The sequence below is a fragment of the Dermacentor variabilis genome, chromosome 6 (assembly GCF_050947875.1).
Source record: "Dermacentor variabilis isolate Ectoservices chromosome 6, ASM5094787v1, whole genome shotgun sequence".
Lineage (NCBI taxonomy): Eukaryota > Metazoa > Arthropoda > Arachnida > Ixodida > Ixodidae > Dermacentor > Dermacentor variabilis.
In genome coordinates, this window is record NC_134573.1 from 196867549 (window position 1) to 196887747 (window position 20199).

The 20199-nt window shown below is 45.3% G+C and overlaps 1 protein-coding gene across 3 annotated transcripts in view; it reads left to right on the plus strand.

The window, feature by feature from the left end:
* Positions 1-20199, plus strand: part of Kat60 (katanin p60) — a 157953-nt gene that overhangs the window by 32777 nt on the left and 104977 nt on the right. For all 3 annotated transcript variants that reach the window (XM_075697279.1, XM_075697278.1, XM_075697280.1), the window contains exon 3: positions 13578-13777. In XM_075697279.1, coding sequence (XP_075553394.1) covers positions 13578-13777 — 200 coding nt within the window. The remainder of the gene's footprint in view (positions 1-13577; positions 13778-20199) is intronic.

Here is a 20199-nt window from a genome sequence, read left to right on the forward strand (position 1 = left end):
AGCCATCTGGCCTGATGAAGGCCGTCTTCTCGCGGTCCACTTCATCAACTGAAATCTGCCAGTAGCCGGATCGAAGATCGATGGACAAGAAGTATTTATCTCCGTGCAAGCAGTCCAAGGCGTCATTGACGCATGGTAGTGGGTAGGCGTCTTTGCACGTGATCTTGTTTAAGTCGCGATAATCGACGCAAAAATGCCAGGTACCATCTTTCTTTTTCACAAGGATGACAGGCGAAGCCCAAGGGCTGGCTGATGGCTCGATGACCCCTTTTGCGGAGCATTTTGTCCACTTCTGATTGGATGACTCAATGTTCAGCATGCGATACCCGATAGGGACGCCGGCGAATAGGATTCGTGTCTCCAGTTTTATACGGTGGTGAAAGACAGATGTTTGGCCTAAAGGCCTGTTGCCAAAATCAAATATGTCAGTGTACGATTCAAGCATGTGACGTATGTCCATGGCCTGTGCAGAGGTGATGTCGGGTGCAATCATTTTCACGAAGTCGTCCGTTAAGGAACCAGAGCTGTGAGCTGCAATTGGCGCTAATAAGCCACTCTCGGCATTCAGACTCTCAATGTCAAATTCGGAACCACTCGAAACGCTGGCCAAGAACATGCCGGCCAGAATCACTTGAAGGCACAGGCTGAGATTCAAAAGTGGTAGAATGACGTCGTTGTTAGTAACCATGACCAACGTATGCGAAACAGCAACATTCCAGTTCAAAAGCACATCAATGATGGGGCGAAGCACATATTCACCATCAGGAACCTGTGGCTGGGCGGTCAAAGTGATGTAAGTAACTGCCTCGGGTGACAGATGCACATCGTGAAGCGAGTACAAGTGCGGTGGGCAATGCTCGGAGCATCAGTGAGTTGGGGCAGTTCCGACTGAAGAATGCCGGTGGCGCAGTCGATGAGAGCAGAATGAGTGGATAAAAAGTCCAATCCAAGGATAACGTTGGGAGGGCAGTTGTCGATCGCAGCAAAGAGAACAGAAGTAGGGCAGCTGGCTATAATTAAACGCGCAGTACACATTCCAAGAACAACCAGCAGGCCGCTGTTGGCCACACGAAGCACTCGGGCAGCTGCTGGGGCTAGTACTCGTCACAGACACGTGGGCTCCAGTGTCAACAAGTGCTTGGACAGGTACGCCGTCTATTTTAAAGTCTATTACACTTCTCCTTGTGGGCATAGGCATAGGATTTGCTGCGGTTAATTCTTCCTTTCCTCTTTCACATGTTACTTCAGGTGTACCACAAGGCAGCATTGTTGGGCCGTTACTCTTTCCAATATACATTAATGACTTACCGAACAACATTTCCTCACACGTGCGCATTTTTGCCGACTACTGCACTCTTTATCATTCCATCAAGTGCGCCAATGATCATGCGATCCTCCAAAAAGATCTAGAACTTATTTCTTTTTGGTGTAACACTTTGCTCGTGAAGCTTAACATTTCTAAATGTAAAATTATCTCTTTTAGCCGCAAGCATACTAATTCTGCGTTCCTTTATCACATAAATAACATCACCATTTTGCATGATACTCAATATAAATATCTTGGTGTTGACCTAACTTCGACTCTTTCATGGTCAATACACATTGCATACATATGCGCCAATGCTTCGAGATCATTACGGTACAAAGTCGCAAGTTACATAATTCTACTGGAGACAATCATAAACTAGCTTATCTAACATTTGTTCGACCTCAGCTTGAATACGCCGCATCCGTGTGGTCTCCCCATCAGAAATACTTGATCAAAAAACTCAAAGCTATTCGGAATAGGGCAGCACTTTTTATTTATCGTTGTTATGACTATAACAAAAGCATAACACAACTTAAACTCGACCTCTCAATACAGCCCTTCAGCATGATCGTTGTCATATAGCCCTGCTATCGTTATTTCGTAAATATGCCCATAATGCAGTGCCATCACTTCTGCCTTTTGAAACTCCTCATTACAGGTTACAACGGTTGTACAATTGGTTGAATTTCATGCGCATCTACCGAAAGGCTAATTCATTTAACTACACTCTTCCAAGAGCCATTTGCCTTTGGAATCACCATCCTAACGTCATCACTTATGAGAGTGACGAAGAAAATTTCCGGCGTCTTCTAACAATGCATTTTTCAATCTCTACATAACCTAATGTGTTATTTTTCTGGCCTTTCCCGTTATTGATGTACTACTGTCCGTTAAATACTGTTTTGTTATAGCCATATGTGTCCCGCTCGCTCTGTAATTCTACTGCTTATATTTTACTGTGTGAAAGTTTATTCTTCAGTGACCTCTTGCATTTAAAAGCATTCAGTTTGTCCATTGTACAATCGTAACACCACATTACTGTATGTTAGCGCATTTATTACACTGTATCTTTTGTATATGTATTCACATATGTATTCTAATTATTGTATGTTATAATCTTTGAGCGTACTTACACAATGCCTCTAGGGGCCTGTAAAGTGTCCTTAAATAAAAGTAAAAGTAAAATAAAAAATAAAAATGGCAGCTTGCTGTGCACCATTACTTTGAAATGTCCAAGAGGAAAAGCATACATAGGGTGTACGGATCAGGTGTGGCTTCTTGAAAGCATCCTGCCCAGAACAAGGAGCCCTAAGCTGATCAGCACATGTGAAATCAGCAGATGTTGGCCCTACGTAGTGAGTCTACGTTGAGGAAATACACTGCTGAGTTCCGAAGTAGCTATGGGTTCGACGAAAAAGTGCTTGGTATCAAAAAGAGTGCCAGATGCCGCAGATGCGCCTTGCAGTTCTTGCACGCCTTTACTAGTGAGCGACTGCAGCGCCGCCGCTATGGTCACGCCACTCAACAGTTCTAATCCACTATACAGCTGGTCGTTCGACACTGCATGCTGTCTCGTGTGCCTTCTATGCCCATGTCATTCTGCCTGCGCTACAAGTTGCAAGAGGACCTATATACAAGCCCATAAAGCTACGCTCATTGCATATGCATGCAGTATTCAGAATTCGGCTGCAGTGAAGCCATGTTAGTGCAAAGACACCCTCACGCTACCTGTGTTTAGCATCAGCTTCTGAAGAAATGATGCGTACATATTGCTCTTAATTGCGCATATGTGGTTCCCACTCCTAGCCATATTCTTGCACCAAACTTAGCAGCAGCCAACCCGAAAGCTCACGTTTGCCCCTGAAGGCAACCACAAATTATCGGTGTGCGATTACTGAACGTGCAATAGAATCTGTGTTGTGAACTTCCATCTTAGTGCTAGCCTGGTTCATCCATCACAGTGTGTGAGCTGTCATTATGTATAGAAGTCCTCTGAATATTTCGGAACGCGTAAAAGCCAGCACCACAAATTTTTTTAGGAGCTCCAGTCACTTGTGTACTTCGCATCGTCGCATTCTAACAGACATGGGCGTTGTCTACTTTCTCATCGTGTATCTCATGCTGTTAGTATACTGCGAATCTGTATCAAGAAGCATAAATCGAAAGGCTGCAGTACATAGTGCGGCAGCGTAACCCCACGCCAAACATTAAATACGTTGCCCCAGACATTTGTTTGTTTAATAACAAAATAGAGCGCTAGAATTATGTATTCGTAGTGGCAAGCGCAAAGTAGGAAGCTATCGTAACTGTCAGCCAATCTTAGTGACATGCATGTGCTTCTACCTGCTCCAGCACATTATCTTAAAGTGGGGCTGAAAATCTCAGATCACCAAAAACATGGGCAACTGGAGCATATGTTATGGTTCCTTTACTGTAAATTAAAGGAAGATCCCAAACTACTAAGCTACTCATGTACTTAACCTATATTAGACCAATGTTAGAGCCTGCTAATAGGAGCCATTTCAAACTATATTAATCGACATATAAGAAAGTGCAAGGAAAGCCTCAAGGTACAATCTAATCTGGTACTCCCAAACGGATTGTACTAGCAAAATGTTATGCCTGCTTGAATTGTCTGTGTTAACCCGATTCTCAAAACAGGGGAGTCTGATTCCTTTCCTTGCCGTTGAAAAGCTGCTTGAATATCAATAGCATACTACATATTGCTCGGAGCAAAGGTGTTAAGCATTCGCAATATATCGAAGCATTTATATGAGCTTTCTTCATGAACAACAATGGAATAAAACTATTTACCTTTGGAAGTTTCATAATTCAAACATTGTGAAATTTTTTTAGGAGACCACATTAAAACTTGAGATTGACGTAATAGTTCTGCGGAAACCCGCAAGGTGGAGAGAAGTAATGAATAAAGGGAAAATCAGGCATCCACCCGTTCGTAGCCATTGCTACAAAGGAAACCCATATGGATTCCTCGAAAGAAAAGCCTCACAATTGAAGAAAAATTCGTCCTGGTCCGGGACTCGAACCCGCGACCACCGCCTTTCTGGGGCAGCCACTCAACCATCTGAGCTAACCAGGCGGCTAGCGGATGGCAGGGCGAAGTCGAATTTGTCGACAACACGAAGCAAAGGCAAGAGTTTGACGTAATAGTTCTGCGGAAACCCGCAAGGTGGAGAGAATTAATAAAGGGAAAAATCAGACGTCCACCCGTTCATAGCTATTGCTACAAAAAAAAACCATACGGATTCCTCGAAAGAAAAGCCTCACAGTTGAAGAAAAATTCGACAAATTCGACTTTGCCCTACCATCTGCTAGCCATCTGGTTAGCTCAGATGGTAGAGCGGCTGCCCCGGAAAGGCGGTGGTCCTGGGTTCGAGTTCCAGACCAGGACGAATTTTTCAACTATGAGGCTTTTCTTTCGAGGAATCCATATGGGTTTCCTTTGTAGCAATGGCTACGAACGGGTGGATGTCTGATTTTTCCCTTCATTAATTCTCTCCACCTTGCGGGTTTCCGTAGAACTATTACGTCAAACTCTTGCCTTTGCTTCGTGTTGTCGACAAATTTGACTTCGCCCTGCCATCTGCTAGCCGCCTGGTTAGCTCAGATGGTAGAGCGGCTGCCCCGGAAAGGCGGTGGTCCCGGGATCGAGTCCGGGACCAGGACGAATTTTTCTTCAACTGTGAGGCTTTTCTTTCGAGGAATCCGTATGGGTTTCCTTTGTAGCAATGGCTATGAACGGGTGGATGTCTGATTTTTTCCCTTCATTAAAACTTGAGATGCACACAATAAATGTGTGCCTAAATACCAGCACAAACTGAACACACTTGTCTAGAGTGGCCGGCTGCAGACTGCACCAGCGTTCCTAGCTGCTACGTCGCAGTAAGTGCTAGGTTCCACGTATGTTTCTCCTATCGCCCATAGACCCGCCAAGCAGCATGACGATGCATGACCATGCGTGGTCTTGTTGCAGTGTTGGCATGTGCTTTTTTTTTGCCGAAGATGGCAGCCAACTCGGCTGAAGTGCGATTCCGTTTTTACATGTATCTAGCATTCGTGTACACCTTATTGCCACGAGTGCTTGTTTATCTTTTTTGTGTGAGCACCTTTCACCTCTAACAAATTTTATCGCTCAGCGCGAGATGCGCCTGCATGTATCGGAGGTTTCTGGAATGTTATTGATGGTTCTATGCACTGCCTGTTTTCACCAAACCTTGTGTAATCTGATTGCATGTATGCACAACGCGAATGGTGTAGAACTTTCTGGAGGACACATGTGCACCAGCGATTACTCTGGAACATTCGATGGCTCGTGTGTAAAAGCTGACGCGCTTGATCGGAAGATCAGATTTCGCCGATCGCCAACTGTGTTCGCTGTCGTTGTGCTTTAAGTGTAGCCTGTTTTTGTGGAGACAGGTTCGGCCAATTAAACTTAGTTTCGTCGTTCACAGTATTGCTACTGTGTTCTTTACCGTCACTACTACATGACATCTGGTGGAGGTGCTTTTCATTCGTGTACCGGACGCCCCCGACAAGCTGCGATCCAAGCCCGAATGACAAAGACAACGCCAACGTCATCCCGGACGATTGAGCAAGCCGGCGGCTACAACAGCTGCCCCCTGAGCACGGACTTTTGCCTGAGACAAGGAAGATCGTCACCAAGTCAACCACAATGGCAGCCCCAGCATCCCCTACCATGCTGCAGCAGCCCAGGGAGCCACTGACCTTCCATGGATCATCATTTGAAGACCCGGATCATCATCATCATCATCATCATCATCATCAGCCTGGTTATGCCCACTGCAGGGCAAAGGCCTCTCCCATGCTTCTCCAACCGGATAACTGGCTGGAAACATATGAACAGTTTGCTGCATTGAACAACTGGAACTCCGACAACAAGCTCCGGAATGTGTACTTTGCCTTAGTAGATGCCGCCAGGACGTGGTTTGAGAACCGAAAATCAGCCCTGACTACATAGGACATGTTCTGCAACGGCTTGCTGCAGACGTTCACGAGCATCCTGTGCAAAAAGCGAACCCAAGCTCTACTGGAAACTCGCATGCAACTGCTGAATGAGAACAGTGCGATCTTTACGAAGGAGATGACTCGCCTCTTCCAGCACGCCAACGCAGACATGTCGGAAGAGAAAAAAGTTCTCTTCCTAATGCGCGGTTGGGAGCGCCCACGTGACATTGCCGACTGCCTCTCTGCCACTTAGTGGAGTTCTCAACGACCGCCCTGTTCGCCCTCACCAGGCCGCTACCTATCGCCGCAATGCCGACCATACATTGGCCCATCCCGGGGCCTGTCTGCGAGCCCATATCCAGAAAACTAAAAGCAACAATCGATGGAAGTGCGGTTGCTATTCATTGAACTGACGAAGATCCTCTGCTGCCGATGAAGACGCCGAAAATCCTGTCTGGACGACATATCAATGAGACACCGCTATCCTGACGAAGTCTGGAAACAAAGAATACACCGACGAAAGACGACCTGATGATGCCACATACCCGCCACAGGTCAATGGGACGCAGCCGTGATCCGATGCCAAGACCTAACTGCAATGCCAGACAAAGAACCACAGACCTCGATGTGCTTCTCGACGGCCACACAGTCACCGCCTTAGTGGACACATGAGCCGATTACTCCATCATGAGTGGACCCATTACCGCCCAGTTGAAGAAAGTCAAGACTGCATGAAGGCCCTCAAGTTCAGACCACTGGAGGACACCTCATAATGCTGACTGCAATCTGCATGGCAAGAATTACCGTTCATGACCGGACTTATCCTGCCACCTTTGTTATTCTCCAACAGTGCTCACGAGACGTCATTCTCGGCATGGACTTCCTAAACCAACATGGTGCAATCATCGACCTGAAGTCGAAGTCGATAACAGTGTCTGAAGATGAAGCGATACCGCCGGAGAGCTGTCATAGTCACCATGCCTTGAGTGTGCTTGAAGGTCAAGTGAGCATCCTGCCTTGCTACAGCATTGTTATTTCTGTCGGCACCAAAACATCCGCAGACGTAAAATTGAGGGTGACCAATGCCTACAGTTCGACCGTGAAATTTGTGTCCCAAGAGGTATCGTTCGACTGCATGGAGGGAAAGCAGAAGTGATGTTAACCAACTTCAGCCAGGAATTCAAGCATATCAAGAAGGGCACGGCAATCACATACATCGAGGAAATTGTGGAAACTAGCAATGTGTTTGTCCTCTCAGATTCTGCCTCATCTACCCCGAAGACCATAGTTCTCGAACCAGATTGACATAAATACAAGTCTCCCCATGAGTAAGCAGCAACCAACAGTTCAAAAGTCTTCTCCGACAGTGCAAAATCTGCTCTTCGATGTCATCGTGGATTTGATAAACACCAGTCACAATGCATGGCATAATAACCGAAGAGTGCGTTTGGCCACTTCGCCAGAGCCCTTACCAAGTTTCAACGCGAGAGCATGACGCTGTAAGACAACAAGTCGATGAAATGCTGTGTGACAGCATCATCCAGCCATCGAAAAGCCCGTGGGCATCTCCTGTTGTTTTGGTTAAGAAAAAAGATGGAACCCTATGTTTCTGCGTCGATTATCGTCGACTGAACAAGATCACTATGAAGAACCTAACCTTGACTAGCCTTCAAGTCGGCAGTAGGCTTCGTGACAGCATTTGAACTGGCCATGAAAAACGTTGAGAGAATGTGCAGTACACAAGTTTCCTGGTACAAAGCAGTAAAAAGGCAAGTCTGAAAAGAAAGAAACCTCAGTACCAAGGCAGAAGAAAAGGTTGTCATCGATATCAAAGGCAATCATGACAAGAATGATTGCTATTCCAAGAACCTGTCATACGTGCAGGAAGAAGGGGCATTTTCAATCAGCATGCACAAGCAAAATCGAGGCTAGCCAAAATGCACTGAAAAGAGAGAGTTTCTGTCTATCCTCGAGCCTTATATAAGCACATGAAAGTGATGTCATCAAGCCATTGTATGCTTTACTCTTTTCAGGGTCGACTTTTTTTTTTTTGCCATATGTGATCGCTTAGGGTCAATTTTTTTTTATTGCAGATTTAAATTCCTGAGAGGGACTTATTTCAAAAAAAATTTACCGTAATTTTTCTAGGGTGACCTTAAAGTGAGAAAAAGTATTTTGCATTGGTATATATGTACTGTTTATTCATGAATAACAACAATAAAAAAACAAATAAACTTATATAAGAATTAAAAATTTGATGCATTGTTAACACATTGTTCAAGGCTTATAAAATGTGCACATGAGAATATTTCGCAAGTATCAAATGTTCCTGCTCTTATACTAATATTTACCTCCATAGTGTAATCGAACTGTGTAGGTGAGCGCACTCAAGCAAACTGTATGTTTGTGTGCCCATCAAAAAAGCAAAACGTGATGAGTCTCTAAAAAAAGAAAAGGAAACACATGCACTGTGGCATCCTTCATATGCGCACCCCTGTGAGCAATAAACGAGCGAGTAACAGGCGGTCGCCCTTTGAGCGATTAGTAATGAGCGCAAGAAGCTGAAACTGCCCAGGGAACAAAACTCAAACTAACCGCCGCCTGCCTGGGCGCGCGCCAATGCACGAACGGTAGTATATAGATGTGCCGGAGCAAACAAACTAGCTCTAAAACAAACCATGCAATGAAAACCAAAAGGGGGAGGCGTGAGAAAAAAAATTCTGTGTATTCCCACATAGTGGCAGCACATGCCAGGAAAGAAAAAGTTAGGAAATTGGCGCGCTTTTATATGTACAGAAGCCACCGTAAATGTGCGGCATCAACCATTTTGGACTCGTTCGTGGCACCATATATTTATGTTATTGACCCTGAAAGGGTTAAAGGGCCCCTCACCAGGCCACACAGCCAACTTCGGTCATATGCTGGAAGTTGTTATGTGTCCTTTAGGGAGCATTCTGCCGTAAAAATGTTTCAAATCGTTTCATTATTAGCCGAGATAAAGATATTTCAGTGTTGCGAACCCATGATTTCAGGAGGCAAGCTTCAGCACGAACATAGACGCTCTCTTCACTTGTCCTGTCTAGTCTCCACAAGCGAAACTCATTCCCCGCGTTCTCCCATACTGGAGCTCGAGGATCGCATGACGCATATGTTACAGGCCCCACCTTCATTTTTTGTTTCCTCACTTTTCTTGGTGCGGCGCACTTCTGCTGATGGTATTGCGCATGAGCGGTTGCAGTTGTCTTGTTTCGCGCAGCGCACAATTTTGCGCACTATGCACGAGGGCATCTGACTAGTGGTATAAATCAGTGCTGCATGAACACTGAGGCAGACACAATAACATGATCCCGCGCTAGAACACGTTAGAAAATGACATAGTTTCTGTGTCTACGCGCGCTACTGCATGACGTGGGAACATGCAGATGAAGCGGAAGTACATCTTTCTTGCTGAGGTGCGAAGTAAAACAGAAACATGCAGCCATACGGTTTGTGTGTTTTATTATTTCTCTAAGCTTTAATTCGTCTATTCTAATGACATATTACACAAATAACAGATGTTGCCTTGAATAATTCTCAAAGTCTTGTCACATTGAGCGACGTCACAGCGCAAATACATGTACGTAAGCGCACTAGCACGTGTTAGTCATCCTCAGGCTTTTAGTGCAGCAGCCGTGAAGAGAAGGGAAAACGGTGTTCATTTTGAAATTTCTGATCTTTCTGCAGCATGTAACGATGTAATACTTTGCAGACACAATCGTTATTGCGCATTGTATGCTCTGTGCTTGTCAGCTCAAAATGGCCAGAACTGGTGAGGGGCCCTATAACATCAAAGGAGGGGTTTCTCAAATCAATAGCGGGAATCATGGGAAGATTCAGGCTGGAAATGGAAATCAACTCGGGCTCTCCAGTAAGTGTAATTAACACGAATGTATATGAAGACTGTCATGCAGAAGACGTGATAGTCGAGGAAGCTGACGTGGCTTGGGAGACGATAGTTGAGCAATAGCTGGAGGCAAAGAGATGCAAGAGGCATGTACTAGAAGCAGAGGAGCATGAAAATCCTGAACAAAAGGCAAAGCAAATGCTCGGTCAACAAATTCAAGCATTGATATGGCAAACAGCAGGATACCATCTCTACATTTTCAAAGCAGGCAAGAATATTGTTACTTTTCTTGCGGGCTTTGAGAAAGTTGGCAAAGAAGGGGTCAACCGGGACCTCTGGTCCCAGCAGTTGATCCTGTTGCTCCCTTGTAATGTCCACGCATGTGTTTTGGAACACCTGCTTGGTGAGGAGAATTGGGACAATGACGAGGCCAGGAGGGCTTTGTTCAGGCACTTTGACACTATAGGTCAGGCTGACTGCGAAGGCCAAGATGATAGCAACAATACCGAGCTTGTCAAGGACACACCGCCTATTGAGATGGCTGCTAGTTCAGGATGTGTAGGAAATGCTGTGGTGCCATTGATGCACATGCTATGTGAAGAGCGTGAATACAGTGTTGTTTTGCCATCTAGAGAGGCCACTTTGGAAACAGTGGCTGACAGCGGTGCTTTTTATATCGATGGCAGTGATAAAATCCGGCAAGTTGAGCAGAGGCCTCAGGGCGAGCTGGCTAACGCAGATGGCACCGGATGTAGTCATGTTCTGTCAGAGGCACAGACATCTAGCGAAGACCACGAGCCTATCTTGATTTTGCTGCCTGGAGTGATATCGTTCCGATGAGAAGGCAGCGTACCTGGGAGTACGAGTGCTGAGACCGCAAGCTTTGTGGGCCGCACCGAGGGCAAACGACAAAGGCGCAAGCTGAGAAAGTCGAACTCTGGTGGCAATACGAGCTGGGTCAAGCACGCCAACCACCAAGGCATTAGGAAAAATTGGAGCAGGGTTGATCTGAAGCTGAGGCGGTTGTTGAAATCTGGAATAGGCAAGATGCATGTCTGGAAAGAGGATTTCACAGAAATTCAGACGTTGCAAATGCCGCTTGTTCTCGGCTGGGTCAAGGCATTGTAAGTGGAGGAACACTGGCTGGAGTGGAGCACTGGCTCTGCTCTAAAGCCTGCTACAATGGCAGCTACCTTCCTGAGGGAAAGAGACTGTGTGCACGTGGGTCCATGAATGCACCGCTCCCCATGTGTTTGGAGGCAGTGGGTCAAAAGTCACAGCTACTATGGGTACTTCAGGCAAATCAGCTTGATTCTGATCTCGCGATTGGACAACGCGTAGACCCAAGAATAGGCGACCTACTCGAGTATGTCTAAAAATGTGTGATCACCAAGTGATTGAGAACATGGTACTTTGAGAGCAGATTATTTTATTTGTCATTTAATATTCATTTTTTAGTGTTCTTTGCGATAAAGTTGATTCGCATGTTAAATGTATGAAAGGGTTGAGATGTCAAAAAGATTGCAGTGTTTTAAGCTCTGGTCCTTTCTGTTCATGAGACAGACATCTTTTAGTTGTTGATCAATTTTTACTGAAACGTGATTGCTGGACACTCAAGTAGGGAAAGTGTCAGTATTTCTGTTTGTTGTATTACGTATATGTAGACCAGGATGAGCCCAAGTGCTTAATTTTGATTGTGACTTGTTTTTGCATCGGGCGCATTAGTAATAAGTATCAATGTGGAAATTTGATTCAACATTATTTTTATGTTGTTAGCGTGAGTTTGAGTATTTTGTTTTGTAATTGATTAGAACCGTTTTGTGCTTTAAAAATGTGGTACTCGTTTTGCCGAGTGCATTTAGACAGCACTAAGTGAAGGGCTATCTTGGTCTGGCAGTTTGAAGAGCATTCAGAGGGTGTTTGCTTTGGCCAGAGTGCTTTGTCGTTGATTCTCAGTTGTTACAGTGGACCTTGTCAGGGCCGAGCAGCAGGGTTGACCATTGGCAATGGAGGGGTGAATGGAAGCCTATCCTTCCAATCAATCAATGTCGCCCAAGCAGCGCATCCATGTTCCGAGCTGCATTGGACAGCTCAATTTCTGAATGCATTGTCTGGCGGTGAGGGTGCTGTTGTGCCACTTTGCGTGCCTATTATCGAGGCAACGGGCGCTCCCCCCACCCCTTGTTTTTCTTAAGTGGTTGCCCTTGTGCTGGGCTTCAAACATCCATTGACAACCTTCAAAGTTCCACAAAACTGCCAACTCCCTTCCCGTGGAGTCTGGTGGTACGCCGCACCAAGACTTCTACAGCAACGAAAGAGGAATGCGACATGAGTGATGTCAGTACCTGCGCCGCCTCGTTCTTGTCGACGATGGGTCGCCAAAGGGATTTAAGGCAGAACCGGCCCATTGTTAAGAGAGTCACCACCAGCCACCCCGTCGGCCCGGTGCGCTCTTACTGCTACATACTATATGCTATTTTCTGCTATATCTGTACATATTGTATAAAGCTTTTGTTTCCTCTTCATCTGCTCCAAGAATCACCTCTCGACCTCCAACCTGAAGTCACAATAGGGGTAGTGGTTCAGGATAATTTTTTCTAATAGGCAATGCCACCAGTGGTGACACCGACACTGGATTTTCTGCGACACGGGGCCCTTAATACTGTCGCGTTAAAAACCCATCCGCCTATCTTTGATTACACTTCATTGGAGACTGACCCGTCTTGAAATTTGTGGACACTTTACATTTCTGGCCTTTATTATCATGTCTCAGTATATTCAGAAAATGTAGTATTGCCTATTCATTCTTGGGTTGGCAAATTAAGTACTCTAATAGTCTCTTTGTTGTTTGAGGGGCCTGAATAGCCACACTTCCCCATTTGTAATGTTATGGAATGTTTGAAAGGCTCGGGAATAGAAGAAAGGAATAATAGAGCTTAAAATCTTTTTCATGTGCACGATGCTCATGCAGTCATTTGCAGCACATTTCGTGGAGTCATCTCAACTGACTCAAGTTTTTCTGCAGCCTATTATAGCAGCCTATTGGTTGCAGCTATCTTGCATTCAATTTGGTCTTCAATGAGGCCTGAAAGAATGGCACACACAACGATTTTAAGGTGGTACACAAGCCCCACAATCATGTGCTCACCCAGGATAGGCCAGGTTTGTTCCTGTTCACATGAAAGCTAGTCTTACTCTGGGTGCTAAATGTGATAATGTTAGCACCATAAAGTCTTTTGCTCCCGACCTTTTGCAAGCACAGTTTTAAGTTCTAGCCATGCCAGGATTTTGCCTCAGTATGTCTGTTTCTAGAGCCTTTGCTTGAGTTGACGTCACTGGACTAGCCATCTTAGTATGTGGGAAGTGCCTACGGCTGAGGTGTAACTATCTACTTTTCAGATTCAGCAAGAGCTGGCCCAGGAATATGAGTACATCAAAGACATACAGGTAGTGCTTAGTGGATTCCGCTCGGAGAGCCACTTGGATCGCACTCCCACAAGCCGGATCAACTATGAGGATGACACTGCCCTTGATCCAGAGGCCTGGTTTACCCCACGAGATCCTGAAGTTTGGCCAGCGCCCAACCCAGTGGAGCACAAGTAGGTCCCAGACTCTGGGCATGCAAAACATATTGGCTTGTGTATACAGGTTGCATGGTGGCATGGACATTCACTGGCCATAGAAAACTGTTGTTGTATTAGTGGCATGTATGGCAACATTAACACAGAAATTTTGTGGAACATTCTTGGGATGAATGTCTAGGTAAAGGCAGCATGACGCTACTAAAAGAAATGTGTGTGACTAATAATCACAGATAGCATGGGAAGGGCTAACTAGTGGTGAGACAGTTAACATTTATAAAGGCTTCCGCTAGGTTTTTCAATATTCCCTCTTCTCTAGATAGAAAGGAGGCTGGAATGGAGGCAAAGCAACATCTTCCAGGTTTTATGTACACAGGTGAGATGTTTTGCTTGTGGCTAGTCGGAGAGATATTCATCATCTTAGATATAACTTCAGAGAGGAGTGGGACACTGTGGAGTTTAGTATCAGTGAAAAGGAAATAAGGCTATATAGTGTTCAATGATGCCTGGAATCATACTGTTACAATATGGTGAAAATGAAATACTGAGGGCTGAAGAAAACAACTACCCATGAGTATAAATTAAAAAGAAAAAATTACATTAAAAAATCTGCAGAACCCACCTCACGACTGTTGACGGTAATTTGTTTGGCATTGAATCAATATAGCGACTCTGTACTGCCACCATCAAAACAAGTTATGTGTGGGGTGTGTATTGCAGCGGAATTCCTTTTATACGCTTCCCCAAGAACACTCGGCACCATCTAGCAGAGCCGGCACAAAGCCTGCGTGTCGCCTTTGAAATGCATGGTGCACTGGTTTGTGTGAACGCTAAGAAATGCGTAATGCTCCAATCGTGCTCTTCTCTCTAGCTTCTTTCTGGACCCGCCGCACCATCTAGTTGCACTGCTGAGAAACCGTGCACTGGTGCCTGCAAATGCTGAGAATTGTTCCCTCGGTTGCTGTACATACAGTGGTACATACTCAGTGACCCAAGTTGGTATGCGGTTCATGATGGTGATGTGTGGTGTACTATGGTGCAAGGGCCAGTAATTGCCAAAGAGGGCCAGGGAATGGTATGAGGTATCCGCTGGTGCAGTCGATGACAAATGGTATAGATGTAACTTGTCTGTATTGTGGCTTAACATATTCACTGTAAAATGCATCTAATATAATGTATGTGTAGTAAAATTATCACATGTGAGGTGAGCTGTGAATATAAAATATACATTAAAAGTGACTAAAAATTCAGCAGCTCCAGTGAGTTGTAATCTACATACAGCAAAGCTTTGTGGGAGTACATAAGGAGTCAAAAGATGAGTTTTTGTTTTTAAGTTTCTTTTTTCCTTTCCTCCCGCACGGCCGCCGCCGATGCCGCGATTAAAATGATGATGATGGTGGTGGTGGTGGTGGTGGTGGTGGTGCTGGTGATTTATTGGAATCCCCTTGGAAACGGCGCAGTGACAAATAGTCGCCTAGCCCTAGCCTGCTTGAGTTAATCAAGTATTCTTTACGTGCTTTTCATTCTAACATTTTTGTATACATATCTTTTACCATTTTTTCTCTTCCTCAAAACTGCTCTATTTACCTTGTACCGCTACCTATGCCTGTAACGGATCCAGTCGTATCAATTTCTTCCCTGCCTTTTTTCTACTAATACTCTAACCGTCTCTTGCTTATCTCAACTGCTAACCAGTTGATGCTTCCTTTCACTTTAAATTCAAGCACTCCTGGAAGGTGTACGTTACCTACAGGTCTCACTGGGTGAATCCCTCCGCTTTCTATTAAGATGTGCTGAGTGGTCTCCAGATTTTTGCTGCAGCGTACACATGCCTGATCTTTTTGTGAATATTTGCTCCCGTATGTTCTCATCCTTAGGTAACGAGCTCGAGCCTCAAATACCAAGGAACTTCCCTTCATGTTATCATATAAATTTTCCCTTTTAATTTCTTTCTTATCGTTCTTGTAAATTTTCATGGTCATTTTTGTTTCCGTTCTTACCATGTACTCGGTTGCCAACTTTCTTGACCTCTTTCTTCATTCTGTGTCCAGCTTTTATAGGTACAGATACTTTTGCAGTTTAGCCACTCATTTATTTTGATCCGTGTTCCTGAACCTTGCTTCAAAACTAATTTTGCACTGCGCTTCTCTGACTTCAAACAAGGCCCCAACATGTCACCCAGCACTGCCTCATTTGTGGTCTTACCGTGGGCTCCCAAAGCCAACCGGCCTACTAATCTTTGGTTAACTTGCAACCCCGACAAGATATCCAATTTTAAGCATAGAATGACATTTGCGAACTTAGCACTGGCGCCATTGCTCCTTTCTAGATTCCATGCACCATGTCATATTTAATGTGACCCCAAAGTGCTCTATCTTCCCTTGTTGCTGCATACTGTTTCCCCTTTCTTTTTTTAGATTGTCTTGGTGGGTGCTTGAATAAGCCTTTCCTTCATTTATGTATATGCGGAGTTATTTATTTTGCGCACTTCTCTTGCTCTGACTTCTCTGACTTGCTCATGAATTGACATCACGTAATTGCTCGTTTATTCATTAAAAATCATAGTTTCCTATTTTGCTGTACTAAACTTAAAGCCTAGACTTGTCTCTGCATTGGCACACATATTTGCAAGTCTGAAAATCTCTTGCATTATCTCCCAGTAGCATTATGTCGTCCACATACATCAGTCCAGGGACCTTCTTTTGCACCATTTGTCCATTACTCGTGTAGGATAAATCAAACCCTAATTCACTGTTTTCTACTTCTCTTTCTATGCCCTTAACATAAAGCATGAAGAACAATGGTGATGGAGAACATTCTTGCTTTAGTCCTTGGAGAATTTCTACCATTTCATTACATTTTCGGCCACCCCATACAACTTGTACTTGGTTGTCTCTATATACTATCTCCCTCAGCAACTCCATGAGATAGTTATCTCTGCCTTCATGCCTGAGAATATCCAATAGCAATTCCTTGTCTATGCTGTCATAGGGTCCCTTAATATTGTCACATTGTAGCAACCGTCAGGAACACAGTAGCAAAACTGTGAATCATGAAACTAAATTTTATTTGGTGAACTTGTGCCCACAAATGCACCACAAATGTAGATGCACGTCACCTCTCCAGCTGGGAGCGCGGCGCCTGTGAGGAGAAGGGAAAACAGCGTTTGGTTTGAAATTTCAGCTCTTTCAGCGGCGCGTAGCGATGTAATACTTTGCCGACACAATTGTTAGCGCACATTGTATGCACTCTGCTTGTCAGCTCGAAATGGCCAGACCTGGTGAGGGGCCCTTTAAACAACCCCAGGTGGTCAAAACTAATCTGGAGCCCCTCGCTATGCCGTGGCTCATAGTCAAATCATGGTTATGGCACCTAGAACCCCAGAATTTAATTTTTTACTTCATATAATAAGCTTATTCAATGGCTGTGAAATCTCTGCATGATGGAATAAATTGGTGGTAAAAAGGCAAGCATGCCAAGAAAGTTATGCAGGCTTTTGACATTCTGAGAATATGCATACTCAAGGATAGTGCACAGCTTATCTGGATTGGACCTAAATATGCCATTGGTCACCATGAAGTCAAGCAAGTCAGTCTTTGATGTGGCCAGCTGGATTTTCCCGGATGAATAGTCAGCCCAGCGTCATGCATGCAATGTAGGCCTACAGTTCACTAGAATATTTATTCTAGTATACTAGAATAGTACAATCTGCAAATGCGGCGTGTAACATTTCAGCCATGAAAGGTTGCCTTATGGGTGAGTCGACTGCCTGCATCTTGTGGAGTTCCTCTGTGATTACAGCCTTGATTGGCTCTTGTAAGGCACTGATTTCGTTGCCTAGAGTGACGTAAGCGAGGTTACTTGGAATGACGACAACGTGGTTGTACTGCCTGGCACACTGTTGAAGGGGTTTTTCCATAGCCATGGCTTCGGCAAGAAAGTTTGTCATCAGCGGGTTGCGAATGAGGCCAGCAAAGATTTCTCGCTTGACACCTCGCATTAAGTGATGCACTTTCTTATCTTCAGCCGTAGAGGCGCTTGCAATCTGAAAAACGGAGCCACGTCTTCCGCATAAGTGGTAACGCTTTCATTCGGGCTTGGAACCCTTGCCAGGATTGCTGACTCTACTTTCTCCTTTCTGTCCGCATTGGCATAGATGTTGAGAAACTGCTGACAAAATTCGTCCCACGATGTCAACATCGCCTTGTAGTCCTGGGACCACATCCTCGTGGAATCCTCGAGAGCAAGACGCACTGCATAGCTTGCACTCTTGGATACAGTCGTTAAAGTTGCCAACCCACTCGAAGTGCTCAAGCCAGTCGTCGACGTCTTCAAAAACGCCTTCATGAAATCAATCTGGTGTCTGGGATTGATTGATAATGCACTGCGCTAGGAATAGTTACCAGAGATGATGGTGGATTCATCATCCTTGCACACTCGGGTAGACCATGCTGTGGCTGGAGCCCCTGATGGCGACAGCTGGTATAGGAGGCTAAGTTCTGGGGATCGAATCATCTATGTACCAAGCGCCACCACCAGAAAAATGTCACGCTGTGAACAGGCAAGGCCTTGGCAAAACAATTTTCTTTTAATAATGACTGACACTCGGAGAGTACATGTACCACTGCGCACTTCGTCGTTCTTGTTCAAGTGGCCGGCGGCTGCAGCTGCCAGCCTATGTTGCGTCTGTATACAGTGTGTCTGTAAAGTCATGGTGCACTTTTGACCGCTCACAGGAAACCAACGAAACAAGATATAAATGTGAAATCTTCACCAAATAAAAGAAACACTCTCAAGTTTCATACGTGTTTAGTGTAGAAGCCTCTACAGACTGATGGCCTACCAGAACAGGGTTTATCCAGCAAACTTCCGGTATCCTTCAGCTGCTTAACCTACCAATTAATGTTATTCCTATGTGGTGACGCTTTTTTGTACACGCGACGATATTCACATTGCACTTTGGTCACGTGTTCGAATTTAGCAAGCCACAGAACACATGAACTTTCCTCTGTATACCATCTATGTCTCGACTGGCATGTGCTGACCCACTGCTGCACAGTTCATAGTGCTGTGTCATCACCTGCGTGCGCACACCTTGGCACATCGTACTATGGAAACTTGGAGAGTTTTCCTTTTATTTGGTGAAGATTCCACATTTCTATCTCGTTTTGTTGCTTTCCTGTGACCAGTCAAAAGTGCACCATGACTTTACGGACACACTGTATATTCACACAATCTCATCTGAATACATATTTGGACATGCACCACTTGCTGCTTTCGTCGCGGTGCCGGTAGATGGTGCATCGTGTCCAGAGGTAAGCATGAGAGAAGAGCCCAGAGTCAGTACAAGCATCGTGGATGATGCATTTTGGTGGTGTGTCACTACATTGCACCAATGCTAACCGCATTCACGTTGACACTCATCCTGAGATGGTTTACTGAAATTTTCTTAAGGTTGCATGATACCCAACAGTGTACAAAATGACCACTACCTTTTCTTTCTTCTTTGGTTATTTGCATTGCTGCTGGCAGGAAGACTGGAGATGTGCAGGGAAGAAGGCCTCCAGAGGAGAGAGAGGCAGATGGTACTATGGGGGAAGGAGTGACAGGCATCTTGGGGATCGGTGACGACAGAATCAGGGGTCAGATTGGGGCGGGAAGGGTGTCATAAGTGATGGCCAGGGTGATGGCTCCGATCTCTGCGACACAAGTGTCCCTGGTGAGGAGCATGCCAGGCGTATGCTCCTCACCAGGCGTTGGTGACAATAGATTCATGCCGTCGCATGGGGGTAGGGGCTGCATTCACATAGGTGATGGGTGCAACTCTGGTGCCTTCCCTGAATACCTGCATCAGTGCTTGAGCATGGGCGTGTGTCATCCTGGTTGGTGGTCAGGGTGCATATTGTAACGCACAGTTGAGTGACGCTACTTTTAATCACTTTACGTTGGGCGAACTTGTGCCCGACCAACAGCTAAGCGAGAGCCTCACTAGAACGTCTACAGTCTTTTCGCCCGAGTCCCACACCTCTTCTTCGTCCCTCGTGTCCCGCGCTGATGACAGGTTGCTCCGATTGCGTGTGCCTTGCGAGCCCATGTTGCCTGCTTCACTGCCGCTATCTTTCGCAGGTAGCAGTAAACAACTGGATGGACACAGGAGGCGGCTGGCGCGTGTAATTTGAAATCATCTTGTGTCATTATCCTCCTTCCAAGAGTGCATTGTCCCGATGCTCATACAGAATGGTTTAATTCGGACAACATGGACGATTTCTGTTCGATGCCGCCGTTGTTATGAGGTTACTTGACCATCTGGAGCAACTTCATACATAGTTCAAGGGATTAATTCGGCGAGTTATCCTATACGGGCCAAAATAACGACGAAGAAGCTTCTCGGATAGGCCGCGCATCCGTACGGGAGTCCACACCCATACTTTGTCTCCAGG